This window comes from Hylobates moloch, unplaced genomic scaffold (assembly GCF_009828535.3).
Source record: "Hylobates moloch isolate HMO894 unplaced genomic scaffold, HMol_V3 SCAFFOLD_1, whole genome shotgun sequence".
Classification (NCBI taxonomy): Eukaryota; Metazoa; Chordata; class Mammalia; order Primates; family Hylobatidae; genus Hylobates; species Hylobates moloch.
This window is the reverse complement of record NW_026652276.1, coordinates 184898633-184920548: the sequence shown is the minus strand read 5'-3', so window position 1 is coordinate 184920548 and position 21916 is coordinate 184898633. Positions and strand designations below refer to the sequence as shown.

The 21916-nt window shown below is 35.7% G+C and overlaps 1 protein-coding gene across 1 annotated transcript in view; it reads left to right on the top strand.

Annotated features, from left to right (window-relative positions):
• The window catches only part of ORC5 (origin recognition complex subunit 5), an 81244-nt gene that overhangs the window by 50874 nt on the left and 8454 nt on the right, over positions 1–21916 (top strand). The window contains exon 13 of the mRNA XM_032761305.2: positions 19761–19873. Within this exon, the coding sequence (XP_032617196.1) occupies positions 19761–19873 (113 nt within the window). The remainder of the gene's footprint in view (positions 1–19760; positions 19874–21916) is intronic.

The window sequence follows — 21916 nt, the reverse complement described above, 5'->3', positions numbered from 1 at the left end:
ACTTACATGTTAGACCTAAAACCATAAAAACCCTAGAAGAAAACCCTAGAAGCAAACCTAGGCAATACCATTCAGGACATAGGCATGGGCAAGGACTTCATGTCTAAAACACCAAAAGCAATGGCAACAAAAGCCAAAATTGACAAATGGGATCTAATTAAACTAAAGAGCTTGTGCACAGCAAAAGAAACTACCATCAGAGTGAACAGGCAACCTACAGAATGGGAGAAAATTTTTGCAATCTACTCATCTGACAGAGGGCTAATATCCAGAATCTACAATGAACTCCAACAAATTTACAAGAAAAAAACAACCCCATCAAAAAGTGGGCGAAGGATATGAACAGACACTTCTCAAAAGAAGACATTTATGCAACCAAAAGATACATGAAAAAATGCTGATCATCACTGACCATCAGAGAAATGCAAATCAAAACCACAATGAGATACCCTCTCACACCAGTTAGGATGACCATCATTAAAAAGTCAGGAAACAACAGGTGCTGGAGAGGATGTGGAGAAATAGGAACACTTTTACACTGTTGGTGGGACTGTAAACTAGTTCAACCATTGTGGAAGTCAGTGTGGGGATTCCTCAGGGATCTAGAAGTAGAAATACCATTTGACCCAGCAATCCCATTACTGGGTATATACCCAAAGGATTAGAAATCATGCTGCTCTAAAGATACATGCATATGGATGTTTATTGCTGCACTATTCACAATAGCAAAGACTTGGAACCAACCCAAATGTCCAACAATGATAGACTGGATTAAGAAAATGTGGCACATATACACCATGGAATACTATGGAGCCATAAAAAATGATGAGTTCATGTCCTTTGTAGGGACATGGATGAAACTAGAAATCATCATTCTCAGTAAACTATCACAAGGACAAAAAACCAAACACTGCATGTTCTCACTCTTAGGTGGGAATTGAACAATGAGAACTCATGGTCACAGGAAGGGCAACATCACACTCTGGGGACTGTTGTGGGGTGGGCAGAGCGGGGAGGGATAGCATGAGGAGATATACCTAATGCTAAATGACGAGTTAATGGGTGCAGCACACCAACATGGCACATGTATACATATGTAACAAACCTGCACATTGTGCACATGTACCCTAAAACTTATAATAATAAAAAAAAAGATTGTCAGAGATACCACTGATTTTAAAATCTCAAAGCCATATTGCTTTATTTTTTTCCCAGAGAATAAAATTGCTGGAGAGTTTATTTCTAAAATCATTGGTATAGGTTTCTAAAGTGACTTGTAAAAGGAATATGTTTTAATTTTCATTGATCTGCTTCAATCAGTTTGCATTTTGGAAAATAATTTTTGAAAGTAGTTTACTGTAATTCTGCCATTTAAAAGGTTTTATTTTAATAATATTACTATATTATAAAAATAATATATTCTGAATTAATACCAAGAAACAGCTGAAAGATTAGAAAAGGAGCATAGTTCTTTTTAAAAAATAGTTCTGTTTACCATATTGACAAGTGGGATTTTTCCATAATACCTAATTTCTGAGTGGTTTCATGCTTAGTTGTACATAATAAAAAATTTAGAGTGTTTTTGCGCATTTATTTTCATTTATAAGAACATAAACATTTTGTAGCATAGTTTAATATACAAATATATATCTTTTCTGTTTGTACCTTCTCTGCTTATGAACTCATGTCATGATACTATAGATAGACTTGGAGTTATTTGTTACGTCAATTTAACTTATTGGTCATGAATCAACAATCGTTTCTTACAGAGGTTTTATTTATTGTAATAGCATTCAGACAACCTTACTACTCATTTAGGTGTTGTTCTATAAGATATATAGGATATATCCAAACCAATTGTTTTTCCCAAATGAATTGATCATCAATCAGAAAGCAGAATGATAATTTAGTTGTTTTATCTATGAAAATTTTTTTTTTAGCAAATACTTCATCTGTAATTCACCATAGCTGTAGGAAGATGTTTTTGCTATACTGTACTTGTTAAGGTAGCTAACGTTTTATTACACCAAAAATAGATTTTGGCATATTTCTTCAAATACAGGTAGATATGTGGTAAATTTATATAGTTTTCAGTTTTCTAAAGAGGAGACATTGTTAATTTTTATTTAATTCTAAAACAGTTATAAATAAAAATATTTTAATCTCACATTTCAAGTTCAAAGTATTTTTTTTTCATGGTTGTTATTAAATTTATCTTTCTCTGCTTAAAATTTTATTTAACAAATATTTACTGTCTACTACGTTTCAGGCATTGTCTTGGATAAAGAGAATACAGAAATGAAGATGTGTCTGTGGATTCCACAGCCCTTCATTTGTGCTGGTGCAGCCACCAGATTCTATTTTATATGTTTAGAGTTAATGGTGTATATATGTATTTAATGTGAGGACATATATATGCTGAAGGAACTAATACTTAAATACTTAAAGTGAATACTAATAAGTACTTAAAGTGAATAAATAAGAGTTTTTACTTCAGTAGTTCTTAATATTTTGTAACTTAGATATTTAAGTGTTTTCTGCTGAGTCATAACAAACCTGTTTGTTGAATATTTCCTTCTGACATGCCTTGAACTTAGTGTTTGAAGCAATGATTGTTTGATATTGATAACTAAATTTTGTTAATACCCAATTAAATTTAGTTATGACATTGGTGTCCGACGATCTCAAGACTTGGAACTTAAGTTATGGAGAAGTAATCAGTGTATTGTATATGGCCTAGTATATACAGTCTGAGTGGCTTTTCTTAAAAAGTTACATGGCTATATTTGAAATACTTCATAATGGAAAATTATACTCATGTCCTTTTTTAATATACATTATTTCAGACTGCTTTTATAGATTTTTAACCAAAAGCACTTTAAATAAATTTTATGAAGACTATGATAAAATTTCTTTACCTTTAAAGTTAATTTGCATATTACATAATATTTATAATTCTACAAAAAGTAACTATATTCATTAAACGCTAGTCAGATAACACTAGAAATCTAGTAGATGAAAATATCTAATCCATTTATTGATCAGATAACAATTTGAATCTTGTAAACATAAAGAGTAACATCCTAAAATCTAGCTGTAAGATATTTATATAAATTGATTTGAGTGTGGGCATTATCTTTATAGACATTAAACTTGGTGACTAAAAGGGACAGTTTTCCTTAAAATTCCATGGATACTAAATTATTAGAAATGTGAAGAGCTGTTCCTTTGCAATTTCTCTGCATTTCGTTTGTCCTGTACCAGCATTCCAGTGTTTCTGTAATATTTGACTGTAATGCTTGATGCTATTAAGGTAAATTATGTAAATCATAGAAAATAGCTTGAATGCTAACATTTCCTAATAATCTTACTATGTTTTTTTCTTAACAACAACTGAGATTGTGAGGCATTCCGTTCCAAGAATGGTAAAGGAGCCTTACTTAATACCTACTTCGCTGATGAATAGGTCAGCAGGGATGCTGTTTAATAGAGGCCGGCTCTTTTCTAGATGCTAAGAGCATCACCGCCATGATGCTCAGTCTCCACTGGTGCAGTAAATGAGATTCTCAAATCTCCTACTACCCCTGGTGTGGACATATTACTGTTCTGCCATCAGACCACTCTGCAGTAGATACCTACTTCAGGAGATTTTTTTTTAAAACTGCTTTGGGATGTTTCATGTTTGCAAAGAGTAAAGTTAACCTATAATTTTTACTAGCTGTACTACTGTTGTAAGGAATACCAATATTAATTATTACCAAGGATACTAAAAAGCACAGCATATTTTATTTTACTGCTCAGGGATAAAAGATTGTTTTTCTTGTTCTCATATGTAAAAGAACAGTGTTTTCCCCTGTTATTTTCTTATCTTCTCTAAATCTGCCATTAAATTTCTTAGTGTAATCACTTTGCCTTTGTGAATGTATCATTCCAGCAGTGGGCATTTTTACCGAACTCTAGAAAAATGAAACCAGTGCCTAAGGGTGACATATAAAAAACTGCCTAAGGGATTTAAAAAATTGCATAAATTATGCTTTCTACTTTTGTATAAAATACTACATTGGTACTTCATTTTTGTGGGCAATATTTTATACCTAACTTTCTCAAAGATTAGTGTTACTTCCAATAAGTTTACTAAATGTATATCCTTTATTCACATTTTTTGGGGAAATATATTAAACCCCAATAAATTTTATATAACTTGGCAGATTTTTAGCTGACAACACACAAAAAAGTTTGTATGGGTATGTGCTTGTAAATGCATGTTTAAGAGACTCCATACTACTAATATATAGTGACTGTGTAGGCATATTTGTGCGTTAGATGGAACTTAATGACTAGATTGTTTAAATGAGAAGAGTTTTGATAAGAAAAGATAGGAGATAAATGATTTAGAAAAAAATCTTCGTTATGGAAATGTGTGGTACATTTAAAAATACTTCTGGCTGGGCATGATGGGTCATGCCTGTAATCCCAGCACTTTGGGAGACTGGGGTAGGAGGATCATTTGCGCCCAGGAGTTCGAGACCTGCCTGAGCAACATAGTGAGACCCTGTATCTACAATAAATAAATTAGCTGCCTGTGGTGGTGTGTGATTGTAAGCCCAGCCACTCTGAAGGCTGAGGTGGGAGGATCACTTGAGTCAGGAGGTCAAGACTACAGTGGGCTGTGATTGCACCACTGCACTCCAGCCTAAGTGACAGAGCAAGACTCCACCCCCCCAAAAAACAAAATCTATAAAAGATGATTAAAAGACATGTTGGTGCTTAAAGAGGGTTTCCAGTAAGAAATTGTCTTGATTCCTTGTCAGCACACAATGAATTGGAGATTTTTGAAGGAGACTGGCCACAACTGCCTATCTATAGACATACTGCAGTAATCGGTGCTGCAGAGAAGTCTTTTATCTTTTCTCCTAGATGAAAAATTAGGGTTCTTAGGCCCAGGTGGCCTTTAGAACCTGAATGCTCCCTCACCTTTGGTCACTCTGAGTGGTGGTGGCTAATTGAATTCTTAGAATCAAAAGTAATCATACCTCCATAGTTAACAAGAAAGGGAACTAGATTTACCCAGAGCTGTCTTATCTACTCCGTTGGCGTTAAATGCTGTGTGTATGTTGGTGGCTTTTGAAATACATATTTCTAGTTCTTATTCTCTAGCTCTCCATCCAAGTTGCCAGCTGAACCTGAACTGTACCTGGATGACCCATATATGTCACACACTGGTGTGCCCCAAACCAAATCATTCCCTAAATCTTTCCCTGGGTTTTCAGCCTTACCTAGATTTCAAAACTAATCATTTATTAATTCATACATTACTAAGCACCTGCCATGTAGTATACACGTTATTAGATGCTAGAAAAACAAAGACAATATAGTTTCTAGTTTTTAGTTTAGCTAAATGGAGAAATTATCTCTGAACCGTCTCATTTTCTCCCCTCCATTTACTTGGTCAAGTCCAGTCTATTTTTCCTAAATACAAATGTCTCTTAAACATACTCCTTTTTTTCCACCCTCACTGACATTACCTTAAATCGGTAGCTTCCTTTTTAGGCAGTTGCACCAGCTTTCTATCTGGTTTCCTTGTCACTAGGTACTTGCTGGTTCATCATCCATACAGTCATCAGCATAAATCTTGAAAAACAAATTTGGTCTTTCTTTTCTGGTTATACTTTTTTTGATGAGTTACATTATTTACAGAACCAAGTCTACATTCAGTAGCATTTATTGCAAAGTCCTTCATAATCTGGCCCCAATTTCTACCACTTCTTTCATTCACCATATATACCATTCACAATAAGCTGTTTCCTCTCTGAAAACACACTGATTTTAAATGTTTTTATATTGTTGCATGTACTTTCCCCTTACAACTATCGAACTCTCTTTTTATGCATCATAGTCCATCTCCCAAATGTCATTTCTCAGTGAATCTGCACTTTGTCTCCCTCCCTTTTAGTTCATTTTCTTCTCTATAGTCAGATAATTATGTTTATGCATATTTTAATACTAACATAGCGCTCATTTTATGACATTACCATTTTATGTGTTTGTCTCCAACTACCCTGATGTTTGAGGGCATAGACGTTGTCTGTTCATTTTTGTATCTCGCACAATGCCATCCTTGAACATGGGAGTCATTCATTGAATGATCTCCCATTCTCCTAACATGCATTTATGATCTTCATGGTTGCTAAAGATTTGCAGTCAGTTTGCATGCTAAAAAGTTCCAGAGATTAGAGGCTTTATCTTCAGTTGCTCTGTGTATAAACATTCATGCTACTTTTTGTTTATCTGAGCATATTTGAAGAGTAGCAAACCACTCTTTTTTTTTTGAAATGAAAATTTATGGTAGTGATTTAAAGTTGAACTGCTTTGATGATATTTGCCTATTTCTGCCATGTGCTGCATTTACCACCTCTGCTTTGTCTGTGTAAAAATGTCAGTTGAACTCTCTTGATATATGCCATGAACCGTCAAGTCTCCTGAATTCAGATCAAATGTGATGCTTGTTGGTTTGTGTGGGACTCATACACTGAAATTTCATGTGTGAAGTTTGTTTATTTGAATAATTTAATATGTTTCAGATTGTGAAGCTCCTCCAGGACAAGCAGGATAGGATGTTTCTTAAGTCAATGGATATATAACAACCTATGAACATATAAAAATAATGAGCATGTTAAAAATTAATTACAGTTGTAAATTGATTTTGTTTTGTTGGCAGAAAGAACAGTTTATTAGCCCAGGAACAGGTTCACACTGGTTTTACATCAAGCATTTCCAGCTGAAGCTTGTTAGTGGCTGCCTCTCAGATTAAGGAAAAAAAAATCCTCACTGTGGTACATGAACTCCTATTGTTATGACATAAATAATCAGCTCATCCCCTACACGGATGAGAACAAAGGACATAATAGTACACAGAGCAAAGATTAAACAAATACTGTATAACCCCATTTACGATGTAAATCTAAAAATACTGTACACATAAAGAGATTTTTTTTTTTTTTTCTTTGTGAATGCCTCAGTCATAACGTAGGACCTAGTCAAAGGAAAAGGAATATATACTGTGGCTTTTGAGTCAGATAGATTGATTATTTTAAGCTAAGGTGAAATAAAATACGTTAAGCAGTGTCAGAATGCTGCTGATGTATGAAAGCTAGGGAAATACTATTCTCTTTGATAACAGGATTCTTCAGATTTTTAGGGGATTTGCTTAAACTGAGGAGGACAAAAAAAATAACAATTTTTATTTTGAGGAAAAACATCAGTGGAAAACATGACTAAAAATTTAGTAGTAAAACCACTGACTTTTAATACAGTTTCTTACAAACAAAAACAAAACTTTGTTCTGTATTTTCTAACATGAAATCTGAATCCTGACTTTGAAAAAGAGAACCCACTCCCTAGGCTACTTTTTTGTTCATTTGAGTTTTATTCATTTGACTTTGAGCTTGACAAAACGGACAAGAAGAGCAGCTGTGGAAAGCAGTATATAATCCCCTAAAATCTGAACATTACTGACAATAGAATGTATCTTCATAGGGTGTAGAAACCCAGAAGAGGAGTTATAATTTTCCCACAATTTTTATATTTACCTAAATAATTAAGATGACTTTACTTGAAAATGATTCTAGTGTTTCAGAAAAAGACCTTTTCATTACCCTTTCTTTTAATGTATTTTAATATTTTATGAGTTGTAGTTGTGAATGTTTCTGTAAATGATCTTTAATCCACAAATGTGTAAGAAACTGCTTTGGGATACCATCGTCAATATCATCTAATGATTTCTGAATTTAAGAAATCATGCTTTCCCCCAACCTTAAATTTACTTTTTTTTTTGAGACGGAGTCTTACTCTGTCACCCAGGTGGGAGTGCAGTGGCACGCTCTCTGCTCACTGCAACCTCTGCCTCCTAGGTTCAAGCGATTCTCCTGCCTCAGCCTCCCAAGTAGCTGGGGCTACAGGCCTGCGCCACCACACCCAGCTAATTTTTGTATTTTTAATAGACCTGCGGTTTCACCATGTTGGCCAGGCTGGTCTTGAACTCCTGACCTCAAGTGATGTGCCTGCCTCGGCCTCCCAAAGTGCTGGAGTTACAGGTGTGAGCCACCATTGGCCAATATTTACCTTTTAAAAATAAACCTTAAAAACAGCAATTTAATGTCTAATGTAATACATAATCTGACTTACGAAAAATTAGCCTGTGATTAGGTTAAATCAATTGCACATTAATGTTTTACTTTTGTGACGTCAAACTCATACATCTAACAATTTTGTTCTCAGTATTGTTAATTGTTACTTCTCAAGATTATTCTATATCCCTGTGGCAGGACATTTGCCTATACTGTATTGAGATACTTCTTTGTCCATATTGCTACAATTTCATTTAAGGCTTTTTCTCATTTTACTTGCATTGCCTGCTCTCCTGGGTTTCTTACTTTTCCAGCATACTAATAGTTATCACCTTCACTGTAGAATGGAAGGTGGAGTAGTCATTTCCTTCTTCCATAAAGCTTTCCTAATCTCGCCCAACAAAATTCTCTTTGTATTCTACAGCTCCTTGTTTGGGGTAGTATAAGGAATATGGGCTTTGGATTCAGATAGTATTCAAACCCAGTGCTGTTCTTAACCACTGTTAGCTTCATGACCTTGAGCAATTTACTCACCTCTCTGAGGTGGTGTCCTCGTCTGGAAAAGAGGGATTTATTTATAGTAATCATGGGAGGGTTTTTGTGAGAATTGAGGATGCACAATGTCTGCCTTAGAGCCTGGACACAGTAATAAATTCCAGTCCATATGCCACTAATTACCATGGTCATTTATAGTATTAGTTCCTATAGCTATCTTTCCCTGACCCCTGCCCCTCAAGTTTTGTCCATATCCTCTGCTAGAACCTGAAGGAAGGAGTAAATGCCAAAATACATATGTGTCATTCTCAGGAATTTTGAAAAACAGCAGAAGAAAAGATAAAAGCACATAGACTCATACTGGTGTTCTTTATTCACAGTAGCAGTAGTCTTGGCAAACCATTTTCTAATCATCAACACCCAATGTGAAGTATTATTTTGGCTAAATGTTTTTAATATGTTAATTATTCTTAAAAGAAGCACTTAGTTTAAAATTTGTTGTTACAACTCTAAAATGTTTTCTAGTAAACCTTCAGCACGACATATGTGTTGTATTATTTTTCATTGGGACTTTTGGATTAAATATTTGGAAACATTCATTTGTGTAGGTGACTGACTAGGGACTGATAATGCCAATTGTGCTTTTATGATGTCTCTTTCCTCATCTATTATGTGAGATATTGATCTCCGAAGTTTCAAGTGCTGATGGGCAAGCTCAGAATTTTACTGTGCAATTATTTTTATGTTGAAAAATTTATTTTTAATAAATTTGAAGTGCAGTTGGCTTTTATAGCCCCAAAACAAACAAATAAAAATAGAACTTTTATCATTAAAAATATATATAAAGTAAGAATTTGGAAAAATAGAACACTCAGGTTGGGATTTACATAGTAATACTTTTGCTATAATCTTCCTTTGCTGTAGAGGAAGTAATAAGTTTTACTAGTCACAGGTTTGTGGCAACTTTGTAAGGACCTTTATGGACTCACAGCATGAAACCAGTAGCTAGAAATCCTCCTTGAGACTGAGCCCCAAGTCATAACTAATCATCTGCCTTTAAGTAGGAAAGATATAAAAATTTTTACAAATAAGGGTTAAGAAGTGTTTTTATTTTTACAAGTAGATTTTTTTTAGCTTCGTATCTACTTAAAACATTTGAGATAAAATTTATTCTGACAGTTTACAAGGTATTTCTCAAAGCCCTCTATATTTTGAGTACGTTATCAGTGTTTTATTTTTTTAATTAAGCTTTTTTGAGGTAATTGTAGATTCACACACAGTTGTAAAACATAATGTGTACTCTCTCTTCCTGTATGTCCATTACTGGTTCCCCACAATAGTAACATCTGGCAAAGCTATAGTGAAATATCACAACCAGGAAATTGACATTAATGCAATCTACTGATCTCATTCAGATTTCCCTACTTCCATTTGTATTCTTTTGTGTATGTCTATATATATTTGGTTATATGAAATTTTATCCTGTGCATAGTTTTGTTAATTCACCACCATAGTCAAGACCGGTTCCATTATCACAAGGATTCTCCGTGTTACTCATTGATGACCATACTTTCCTCTCTCCCTCCCCTTCCCCAGTTCCTGTGAACTGCTAATTGCTACCTCTAGAATTTTGTGATTTCAAGAATTTGTTTAAGCATAATCATATAGTACATAACACTTGGGAATTAACTTTTTTGAGTCAGGATAATTCCTCAGATTCATCCGAATTTTTGCATGTATTAATAGTTCATTCCTTTTAATTACTGAGGAGTATTCTATGGTATAGATGTACCACAGTTTGTTTAACCATTCACCTTTTGAAGGACATCTGGGTTCTTTCCCGTTTTTTGGCTACTACAATTAAAGCTGTTAGGAACATTCATGTACTGGTTTTTATGTGAACATGCAGTTCTCTGGGATAAATGCGTAAGTGCAATTGCAGGGTAATACGGTAATTGCCTGCTTTGTTTTATAAGGCGTATGTGTTTTACCACTTCAAGTGAAGTATGGAAACCATACTGCCATTCCTTTTACCTTCCCACCTTTTCAGATACTGTCTTGAGTATCAGAAGGTGTTAAAATGTTTAATCAAATGTGATTTAGAAAACTCATGAGGATATATTCTCTTGTATTTATCCACAAATCTGCTCTTTCCACTGTTCGTTCTTTCACTTTTATTATTTCCTTTTGTTTGAAGAACTTCCTTTTGCTCTTCTTTGAAGGTCATCTGCTAATGACAAATTCTTTAGTTTTACCTCGTTTAAGTATGTCTTTATTTCCACTTTATTCATGAAGGATAGTTTTGCTAGCTATAGAATTGTCAGTTCTTTTGTCAGGATTCTTCTTTAATCCAGGGGAGGAATGAGCCTACCTGGGTAACCTTTTGTCACTCAGTTGTGGATTGGGAAGTGCTGGGCTTGGTTCACCTTTTGCTCTTGGGTGGGGAATTCTAAGACTCGCACCCTCTATATTGTTTCTGTAGCCCTAGGGTCCCTAAGCAGCCCCCCTACCTCTTTCTACCTTTCAGAGTCCTCTTGGGCACCGCTTATATTATTTCCAGGATTTATAGTTGTACTTATCAGGGAAGAATAACAAATATGAATCTATGCATCCTGTCTGGGTGGGAAGTTCTTCTGTATTTATCTTTTTTTCTAACCCTCTGTCTAGGCTCTTTGTTAGTGTTTGTTCCTGAAATGTGTTCCATGGTAATTCAAAGCTCAATTGAAGGAGAAGCCTTCTGTAAATTAGTGCTAAAAAAAGAATACAGAATGTTTTACCATTATTATTTAGAGAGCTTTTTATTCAACAGAGATTAAATCCTTCTAAGTCATTAATTTATTTACTGCAAAATATTTCAATTTATTATTCCATGATGGAACTACAGACTTTGTGTAAATCACTCCCTGCATTTGGGGATCTAACAACAGGAATGACTGTTGTGTATCTCTTTTCTCTAAGTCACAGATGTGTCACTGAATAAAAAGGGTCAAAGTTAGTATACTTAGCCATAGAAGACTATGTTCACTCTTTTCTGCATATCTTCCCATTCATTAAAATTTCAGGCCTACTCTCATTATGGATTTCTACAAGTTTCCAAACTAAGAAGGCTATTTGTCTTATCTTGGCTTTCAGCAATATTTACTCTCCCCCAAAGACCCCTGTATCCCTTGGTTGCCCATCCTGTTCTGTGTCTTTTTCCTTTATGGTAAAGGTCTCAGGCAGTTAGATGGGAAAGGCTCTGCCCCACCTCTCCCTTATTTATGCATATACATGCATACATGTGAAACTGAGACACCATGATGAATCTGAGTACTCACTGTCTAGAGACTTTTTGTCAGATCCACACTGACCATATCAGACTATGTAGGTACTAATACTAGCCTGGAGATCTGAGTTCATATTGTCATGAACATTTAAAGTGGAGCAAGGAAGTATATAAGTATTTTTTGTGATCCTATTCATTATTTATTTATTTATGAGACGGAGTCTCGTTCTGTTGCCCAGGGTGGAGTACAGTGGCACGATCTCGGCTCACTGCAATCTCCACCTCCCAAGTTCAAGCAATTCTCCTGCCTCAACCTCCAGAATAGCTGGGATTACAGGCACATGCCACCACGACCAGCTAGTTTTTTGTGTTTTTAGTAAAGTCGAGGTTTTGCCCTGTTGGCCAGGCTGGTCTCAAACTTTTGACCTCAGGTAATCTGCCTGCCCTGGCCTCCCAATGTGCTGGGATTACAGGTGTGAGCCACCGTGCCCAGCCTCATTTTTAAATGCACAGTACCTAGAGTAAGTCCTCAAGAGTTTCATGGATATGTAGTTGGAAATAAAAATTAGCTAATTTAAGGATTGGATAATAGGAAGGTGGATATTCTGCTATTTATGCATGTATGGAAATAATTTTTAAAGTTTTATATGTATTTTTCCAGAAGTTTTCATTTAGTAAGTTAATAAACTAATACGTTTGAGTTTCAAAATGTTGACTCCACTAATTAATCTTTGTGCTTGATTTTGTTTTCAATTTTACTCTAGCAAAATTTTAATAAACTGGGAAAGTACCTTTAAATATTTGGTACATTTGTTCATTCCTTTATTTTTATTTTTATTTTTGAGACAGAGTCTTGCTCTGCCACCCAGGCAGTGGTGCGATCTCAGCTCACTGCAACCTCCACCCCCTAGGTTTAAGCAATTCTCATGCCTCAACCTCCCAAGTAGCTGGGATTACAGGCATGTGCCACCATGCCCGGCTAACTTTTGTATTTTTAGTAGAGACGGGGTTTCACCATGTTGGCCAGGCTGATCTGAAACTCCTGGCCTCAAATGATCCACCTGTCTCTGCCTCCCAAAGTGCTGGGATTACAGGTGTGAGCCACTGCGCCTGGCCTGTTGGCTGCTTTATGTAATAGATATTCTTCTGAATATTAGCTTTTCCTAAATCAGCCCTACCCCTAAAAAAATTTATCAGTCATCTTATTAATATTTTGGAAGTGCCTTTTAGCTGCTACATCTTCAGCTGAAGGGATATTATATCCTTTGCACAATTTACATGATTAATTTAGCCAGGGAATCCTGGTGAACTGAAAGTGACTTCAAGGGCCTGTTTGTTCCAACTTCCTACCTTTGGACATTTGTTGTAACTAACATGCTAAAAGTAAAAAACTGTAAGGCATCTGAAAATATTCTTGAGACCCTAACTTAACTATATTAAAGACAGATTTTGTGTTTTTCTACGAAAAAATTGTGGAAAAAGTAATTTAGCATACAATTTCGTTTAAAGAATCTAAATATGTGTTTGAATTAATAGGAAAGTATCAGTTATGAGAAATATTATAAGGAAATGTCAGTGGCAAATTAATGTTTTCTTCTATATTTAAAAAAAAAGTACTAAGGAGAACTGCCTTTAATAATAGAGTTCAATGCATGATTATTCAAATAGCTATTACTAACCTATTTTAGCAAACGAATCCCTTACAGAAAAATAGAAAGGGTTGAAGTTAACATACTTAGCAATAGAAGATTGTGTTCACTCTTTACTACGTATCTTCCCATTCATTAAAATTTCAGGCCTACTGTCATTATAGATTTCTACCTGTTTCCAAACTGGGAAGGCTATTGAATTTGTCTTGTGTTGGGTTTTAGCAATACTTACTCTCCCCTGAAGACTCCTGGATCCCTTGGCTGTCCATCCTGTTCTCTGTCTCTTCTCTTCATAGTAAACGTCTCAAACAATTAATCTTGTAAGAGATATGAGCTCAGGGCCTGCATTTTATCATTATTAAGTGAACCTTTCTTTAAACCTCATTTCATGTCTGTTTTGTCTGATGTTTAACATATTTTCATCATTGTTCTTTTTATTAGAATTTGTGTGACATATCTCAATTTTGTCCTTGATCTTTAACTTTCACATCTGCTTCCATTTTATATGTATCTCTTTTAAACAAAATGCAGTTTGATTATTTTTCAGTCTTTTTATTTTATTTGAAGCATTTTGTTTACTTTTAATACAATTGCTAATATAATTTTGTTTCTATTATCTTGTTTATGCCATTTGATTTACCTGATTTTTTTTCTCCCATTCTGTAGATTGCCTTGTCATTTTATTGGTTGTTTCCTTTGCTGTGAAGAAGCTGTTGAGTTTGATGTAGTCGCATTTGTTTATTTTTGCTTTTGTTTCCTGTGCTTTTGGCAGCCTATCCAAAAAAATCGTTGCCAAAACTAATATCAGGGAGTTTTTTTCCCTATGTTTACTGTTAGGAATTTTATTGTTTCATGTCTTACATTTAAGTCGTTAGTCCATTTGAATTAATTTTTGTGTATGGTGTAAGATAAGAGTTCAGTTTTATTTTTTGTGCACGTGGATATCCAATATTTCCAGTTCCGTTTATTGAAGAGACTATCCTTTTCCCATTGTGTATTTTTGGTACCTTTGTCATAGATTAGTTGACCTTATATGTGTGGTTTTATCTGGACTTTGTTCTGTTCTGTGGATCTTTGTGTCTGTTTTTATGCCATTACCATACTGTTTTGATTACTATAGTTTTGTACTAAAAATATACTTTGAAATCAGGAATTGTGATACCTCCAGCTGTGAAAAATGCCATTGGAATTTTGATGGGGATTGCATTGAATCTGTAGATTGCATTGGGTAGTATGGACATTTTAATAATAGTAATTCTTCCAGTCCTTGAACACAGGTATCTTTTCACTTATTTGTGTCTTCTTGAATTTCTTTCATCAATGTTTTATAGTTGTTAGTATATAAATAATTCACCTTCTTAATTAAGTTTATTCTTACATGTTTTATTCTTTTTGATGCTGTTGTAAATGAGATTTTTTTAAATTTCCTTTTTTGATAGTTCATTGTAAGTGTATAGACACATTTGTTGATTTTTGTATTCTGCAACTTTACTGAAAGCATTTATTAGTTCTAACAGTTTTTTGGTGCTCATTTATAGTTATAAATATTTAGAACATCCCTGTGTGACTGAAAGATTATTACGATGATTTTTAGTTTTGAAAATTGACGTCCACATTGTTTAACTGACTAGTCTGAAGTCTACTGCTAGCAAATGGCATAAGATAGATCTTACTAACTTTAAATGTTTTTTTCTTTTAAACTGTGTTCTCTGTCTTCCGAAATCAGAAGATTAAGTATGGAATCTGAATGGGCCCAGTGGTGAGAGTGGGAATGAGATAACTGGATGATCCTAATACCTTAAGTGACAGCCAGACAGCTCCACCTCTACGGTGGATACCAACTTGTAGCATATACCAGATTTCTAAGTTAATGGGCAAACAGTCCTGTATCTTAGTGCTAGAGGCATACTGCTGGGTTTATTCTGTTGAATGCTCCCTTTATGACTATTTTGCAGTTCATCCTAATTCTTTTAACACACACTCTTTTCAGGCAAGAGTATAATACATCTGTTAGATGTGCACTCTCTTAGCTGTGATCACAGCTTATGCATGCTTTTTAAAAGTTTTGGAGTTGGAGTTAGGAGATTTAAGTCCTAGTCAAGTGAGTTTCTGGAATCATCCAGGCATTACCACTTTGAGCAAGTTACTAAACATCTTAGTTTTAATGTTGGTTAAATTAACAATTTGAATCTGGCAATCTTCTAATGCAGAGGTCGGCAAACCTTTTCAGTAAAGGGATACATAGTAAATATTTTAGACTTTGCAGGCTGAAAGGCAAAATGTAGGATATTATGTAGATACCTTAATAAGTAAGAGAAAAAACTCTTGTTATGCCCTACCTCATTTGCCTGGGGTAAGTCATCCCACATGGTGGGCATGCTTTGTGCTCTGTTGTCATCAGCTGGAGACATTCTTGGAATAAAGCAAGAAGGGGCCTGGTGGGCAGAACAGGCAGGGTGGCCACCATGTCACAGTGACACCCAGGTTCTCGTGCACCCTTCTTTCCTCCCAGAGAACCTAGCTGCCTCAACAAATTTCAGAGGATTGCTAGTATGCAGATCACATTCTGTGATCCCCCAAAAACAAAACAAAAAACTGGAAAAACTCTGTAAGTTGCAAATAAAGGAGGACTTCCAAAATAGCAGGAGAGCCGAAAAAGAAATCAAAATGGACATTCGAATTAAAAGGACTATAGAACTACTTACAAGGTAGTAAAAGTAAAAAGATAAGAAAATATATTTACAACAAAAGGTAAGAAAGGAATGAGAAAAAGGAAAGGGACAAATAGGTCAATGTAACAGTAGAAAGAAAAATTTTAGAAAATCATTAGATATATTAAAAACAAATGGAGTCTATGGTCCGAATGAAAGGTAAAAGTTGTCTGACTATAAAAACAAAATCCCACTATATGTTATTTACATGAGAACTGTTTTAAATTGAGAAAACATGAACCTTGAAAGTAGAATCATGAAAAGTAAATAAGAAAAAGGCAGAGCACATAAAGGAATGCTAATATAGCTATGTTAAGATTAGAAAAAAATACATCATAAGCTAAGACATTACTGAAGAATAAAAGGGTTATTATAATTTAAAAGGTTTGTCAACAAAACATAATTTAAAATCTGTATGTACGTTACCTAGTAACATAGCTTAAAAACTACAAAGCAGAAAGATTCTATGATAAGGAAAGAATTTTAATACCTCTCTCAGTTTTGATCAGGCAGATTTTAAAAATGGTGTATATAAGATTTAACAATACAAATAATGTCTTTGTTACATATGTGTCTTGTGTAATAGACATATATGTAACAAAGCAGTAGACATGTAACAAAGAACATAACAGTTGCAAAATACATATTCTTTTCAACACACACACAGAGTATTTATAAAAGATATTTCAAGGTGTAACCTAATTATTGATACTGAATTAGAAATTAAAGTCTTAGCCTTTTGAATACAAAGCTTTGTATTTTGATGTATTAATATAAATTGCTTTTCCAGTTGAAGTAATATTTCATATTTACTGGATATAGGATTTTCTGTACATAAGATACTCTATATGAGATATTTATTATCTATTCACCCTTTAATTTGTTAGTAAAGTAATAGACTGAATACTGCATGACAATTTTCCCTTTAAAATGGTAATGGGAAATGTAATATAGTAAGATGATCATGGTTTCTTGAACTCTTGCTAAGCCAGTAGATCTGGAATATGGAGAAAGTTACTTAAGATCTCTAAGGCTCATCTATAAAAAATAGTATAATAATGTCCACCTTGTGGACATGAGGGTAATGAGGAATAACATGAGATAATGTGTGTAGAGTACTTAATACCAAACAAATTACTACTGCTGTCAGTGTTTTTATTATTCATAGGATGTTTACTTAGCATCTGTAAAGTGTTAGTCCCAAATTAAGTGAGCATTTTAGTTCCTAAGACATATGATTAGGTATTACAGATAGTTTAACTTAAAACTCTTATTCATATTGCCACTGAGAAGTTACAGGTAACTAAGTCTCCAAATTTTATCTTACTGCCGTTGCTGACTCTTTTTCCTGCTGGCTTATGGGAGACAAAAATAAAAAATTAGAGAAGACAATGGGTGCTCAAAGAATTTCAGCTCTTGGATCAGCTTCCTTTCTTAGATTTCAGATAACTTAATATTTTAGTTGGCCTTATGAATGTTAAGTGATTTTGTACTTTGATTTTGACCTATCAAAATACACTTTTGCTTTCACTAATAATCCTTCTGGTGTCTTCCTGAGTACATGATCAGCAATAAGTTTTAAAGCAGTGGTTGGGTGCGGTGGCTCACACCTGTAATCCCAACACTTTGGGAGGCGAGGCAGGTGCATTACTTGAGCCCAGGAGCTCAAGAGCAGCCTGGGCAACATGGCAAAACCCCATGTCTACAAAAAATACAAAAAATTAGCTGGGTGTGGTGGCATGTGCCTATAGTACCAGCTACTCAAGAGGCTGCTGTGGGAGGATCACCTGAGTCTGAGTCTGGGGAGGTTGAGGCTGCATTGAGCCCTGATTGCGCCACTGCAATCCAACGTGGATAGTGAAGTGAGACCCTGCCTCAGAAAAAAAAAAAAAAGAAAGAAAGAAAAGAAAAGAAAGAAAGAAAGTTTTAAACCAAGACTAAGCCCAGGTCTGAAGGATGTATTTCTTATCTCTCATCTAACCAGCTACCCAACTCTTAAAAAGGCCTAAATCCATATTATAATTGTTTTATACCCAAAGGAGTATAGATTTTGTTTTATGAGTTATTTAGATAGAAGTTCTGTAAAATTTTTAGAGAAGGAATGTGCTTTATTTGCAGCTTTTAAAGGTTTAGCGGTCATGTGGCTGAGTCACTGATGAAACAAAGCTGTCTCTAGTGGAATTCTTAAGGGCTGATTGTTTGAATCTGTTGTTAAACTAGGACTCTTGGTTGGGCTGAGTGCAGTGACTCACACCAGTAATCCCAGTGAAACAGGAAAAGTTCCCTTGTCCCCCTTACAGGGGTAGTGGTTCACTTCTTCAGTGTCCCGCTGCTCAAACCTCTAATGGGAGCATGCAGACGGGCAGGTTGTGGGGCTCCAACTCCACGGCAACATCTAGGGATGAATGCTTACAGCTCCTGAAGCCCCAGTGGGCGTGTGTTACAGTGTGCTCTTCTAGTTTTGCCATCTGTACGTGGCTTGTGTTAGCTCAGTTAGACCCCTCTGCCTTATCGGAAGGAGAGAGGGCTTTCTGTATCCTGAGTTCTTGCCTTGCTGTACTGAAAAATCAGATCAAATGTGGGCTTGGAGAATGAGTGCAAGGTTTTATTGAATAGTGGAAGTAGCTCTCAGCAGATGGATGGAGAGCCCGAAGGGGGATGGAGTGGGAAGGTGGTTTTCCCCTGAAGTCTAGCCACTCTTGGCCAAACTCCATGTTGTCCCACCATAGATGGCCTGCTGGCATCTGCTGGTGTCTGCCGGCATGTTCCTCTTGATGTCCAGCCGCTTGTGTGTTCTTCCGCTGGTGTATTCCTCTTAATGTCCAGCTGCTTGTATCTCTACCGGCTAGGGTCTTGGGGTTTTTATAGGCACAGGATGGGGGCGTGGCGGCCACGGTGGTCTTGGAAAATGTAACAAGTAGGCATAAAAACTGAAATGCCAGCCCTTACCTAGGTCTGTGGGCACAGACTTGGCGGTGGAGCACTAGTCAGGGACCACTCCCTTCTCTGCCCAGCACTTCCCTGCCCCGCTTCCTGTATCACCCACCCTTCGGGAGGCCAAGGTGGGAGAATCACAAAGCCAGGAGTTCAGGACCAGCCTGGACAACACAGTGAGACCCTATCTCTACAAAACAATAAAAAATTGTGTTTTTTTATAGGCACATTTAAAAAATGTACCTGTAGTCCCAGCCACTTGGGAAGACTGAGTTGAGAGGACCACTTGAGCCCAGGAATTTGAAACTCCAATGAACTGTGATCAAGCCATGGCACTGTAGCCTGGGTAACAGAGCAAGACCATATCTCTTAAAAAAAAAAAAAGAAAAACTAGGACTCTGACAGCTAGTCCTAGTTGTCAGACTAGAAAACATACGTACAAATTTGTGTTTACAGATTGCAACGTAGTCATTTTCTTTGCAGACAGTTATGTATCTTTATCAGACTATAAGATGTTTCAGAAACAAAAGTATTACATAATGTTATTAAAACAGTTTCTTATAAAAATGTTCTCTTTTAGATTACCTCTCTAGTGACCCTTCAGCTGTTAACCCTGGTTGGCCATGATGATCAGCTTGATGGACCAAAATACAAATGCACAGTGTCTCTAGACTTCATCAGAGCTATTGCAAGGTAAAATGTCTTGAATTATGTAAATGATATACTAAATATAAAAATTAGTGTTTTCCTAATGTGGTGTCATTAGTCATGATGTTTAAACATGAAAAAATCATCTATTTACGTGCCAAGAGTGAATAAGCTGTACTATAGAATGAACCTTCTCAAATTTACAAATGACGTAAAATTGGGAGAAATAGCTAATATGTTAGAGGACAAAAATCAAGATTCTGAAAGACTTTAATACGCTGGAATAAATGATACCATAGTAGCAAGGTAAAATTTAATGACAGTTGGCTACAGAAAACTCTCTTGTATTGAAATAAGATGGGAGAGAGCTGGCTTAAGTCCTAAATTTTTTAGCTGACTACAAGGCTTTAAAAATCCTGACTTAGGTAACACTGATAGAAATATAGTGTCTAGGTCAGGGGACATAATCATTCTACTGTGTTGTCACAGCTAGATCAAATCTAGTGTGCTGTGCTGTGTTTAGAGTTTTCAGAGAGACAAATGGATACATGCTGAAGGGGCACGAGGAGAGTGGTAGAATGAGGAATTGTGTCACATCCCTGACTGAAGGACAGAGTGTGAGAGAAAAGCCTTAGGAAGGACATGTGAACTGTCTTAAGTATTTCAGGGGCTGTCATGTGCAAAATGAACGACGCTAATTCTGAGTAATTCTAGAGTGTTAGAAGTTCTGGGGAAGAAAGTACATTTGTCAAAATGAAAGCTGTCTAAAAATACAAGTTTCCTTACAAAGAGGTGTACTTAGTGTTATGGAAAATGTTCAGACCATTTATATGAATAAGTGACTTCATCATACGGTTGCAGTGGATAACAATCTGTCAGGACTGTAATGGAAGAGGTGATGAGTGTGTAGACTGGCAGGGTGAACAGGGCAATCCATAGACAGTGTGTTCTAATCTTTTTCAATATGAAGATTCATTCCATTTTAGCACCCTTGAAAAATTAGTCATTAAAGTATTTACATATATTGCAAAATTAACAGTATTTAGGCATGAGACATTATTTTATTCAGCCTAAAACAGTGCTTGATATCAGTATAGATTTGCAAATCTCCTCTAATGATTAATTTTACAGCTTCTTAAGGTTCTGAAGTCCATAGGTTGGCAGCTTCTCCCTGAAGTCTCTTCTGAATTAAAAATGCTCTGAAAAATAAATAAATAATAAATTAATGAATGAATGGCCAGGTGCAGTAGCTCACACCTGTAATCCCAACAGTTTGGGAGACTGAGGTGGGAGGATTGCTTGAGGCCAGAAATTCAAGATGAGCCTGGGCAATGCAGTGAGACCCCCATCTCTATAATAAATGTTTTTAAGTTCTATGATAATATGATGCAGGTATTTACCACATTTTTGTGGCATATAGGCTGTAAAACATGAATTCAAGGGTTTTAATGTTTCATTTTAATAAAACCAGGCAAACTTTTACACAGAGAAAATTGAGCAGAAACTTATTTTTCAGTGTGTTAAGTATGATCACAAAGCAATTACTTCCTTTTAAAAAACAATTATATTGGAACTTCTGTATCTAAGAGCCTCTATCCAAGGCATAAATTTGAAGTGAAGCCTATTCATTTCAGGGATTTTATTACTCTGAATGTGTTAGGTTGTGCCCCAACATAATCATGTGCAAAACAGAAGTTTGTGGGTTCCTAATATAGTGAATTTCCATTGAATCCGACTTAATTTGACGTTACTTAGTGCAGAGCATCACAGTGATGGAAGTTAAACACATCCAGAGACATGCACTTTCATTTACCACCTCAGAAGGAAGCAAGAACTTTAGACCTGGAATCTTGACATAGAACTTGGGGACTCTGTAACTTTCTTTTGTTTTCTTTACTGTTCCCTACTTCCCATGGGCAATATCCATAGAATAAGCACCCGCTCCTCCCCACACCTGCCCTCTTCCATTCTCTCATCCCCGTGTTTTGTACTTCTTTTCTGCTGCCTTTACCTTTCATTCTTTCCCTCCCTCCCATGTGCCTTACTCTTCTCCTAATAGTCTTCCTCATTGCCTTAGCTAAAACCTGG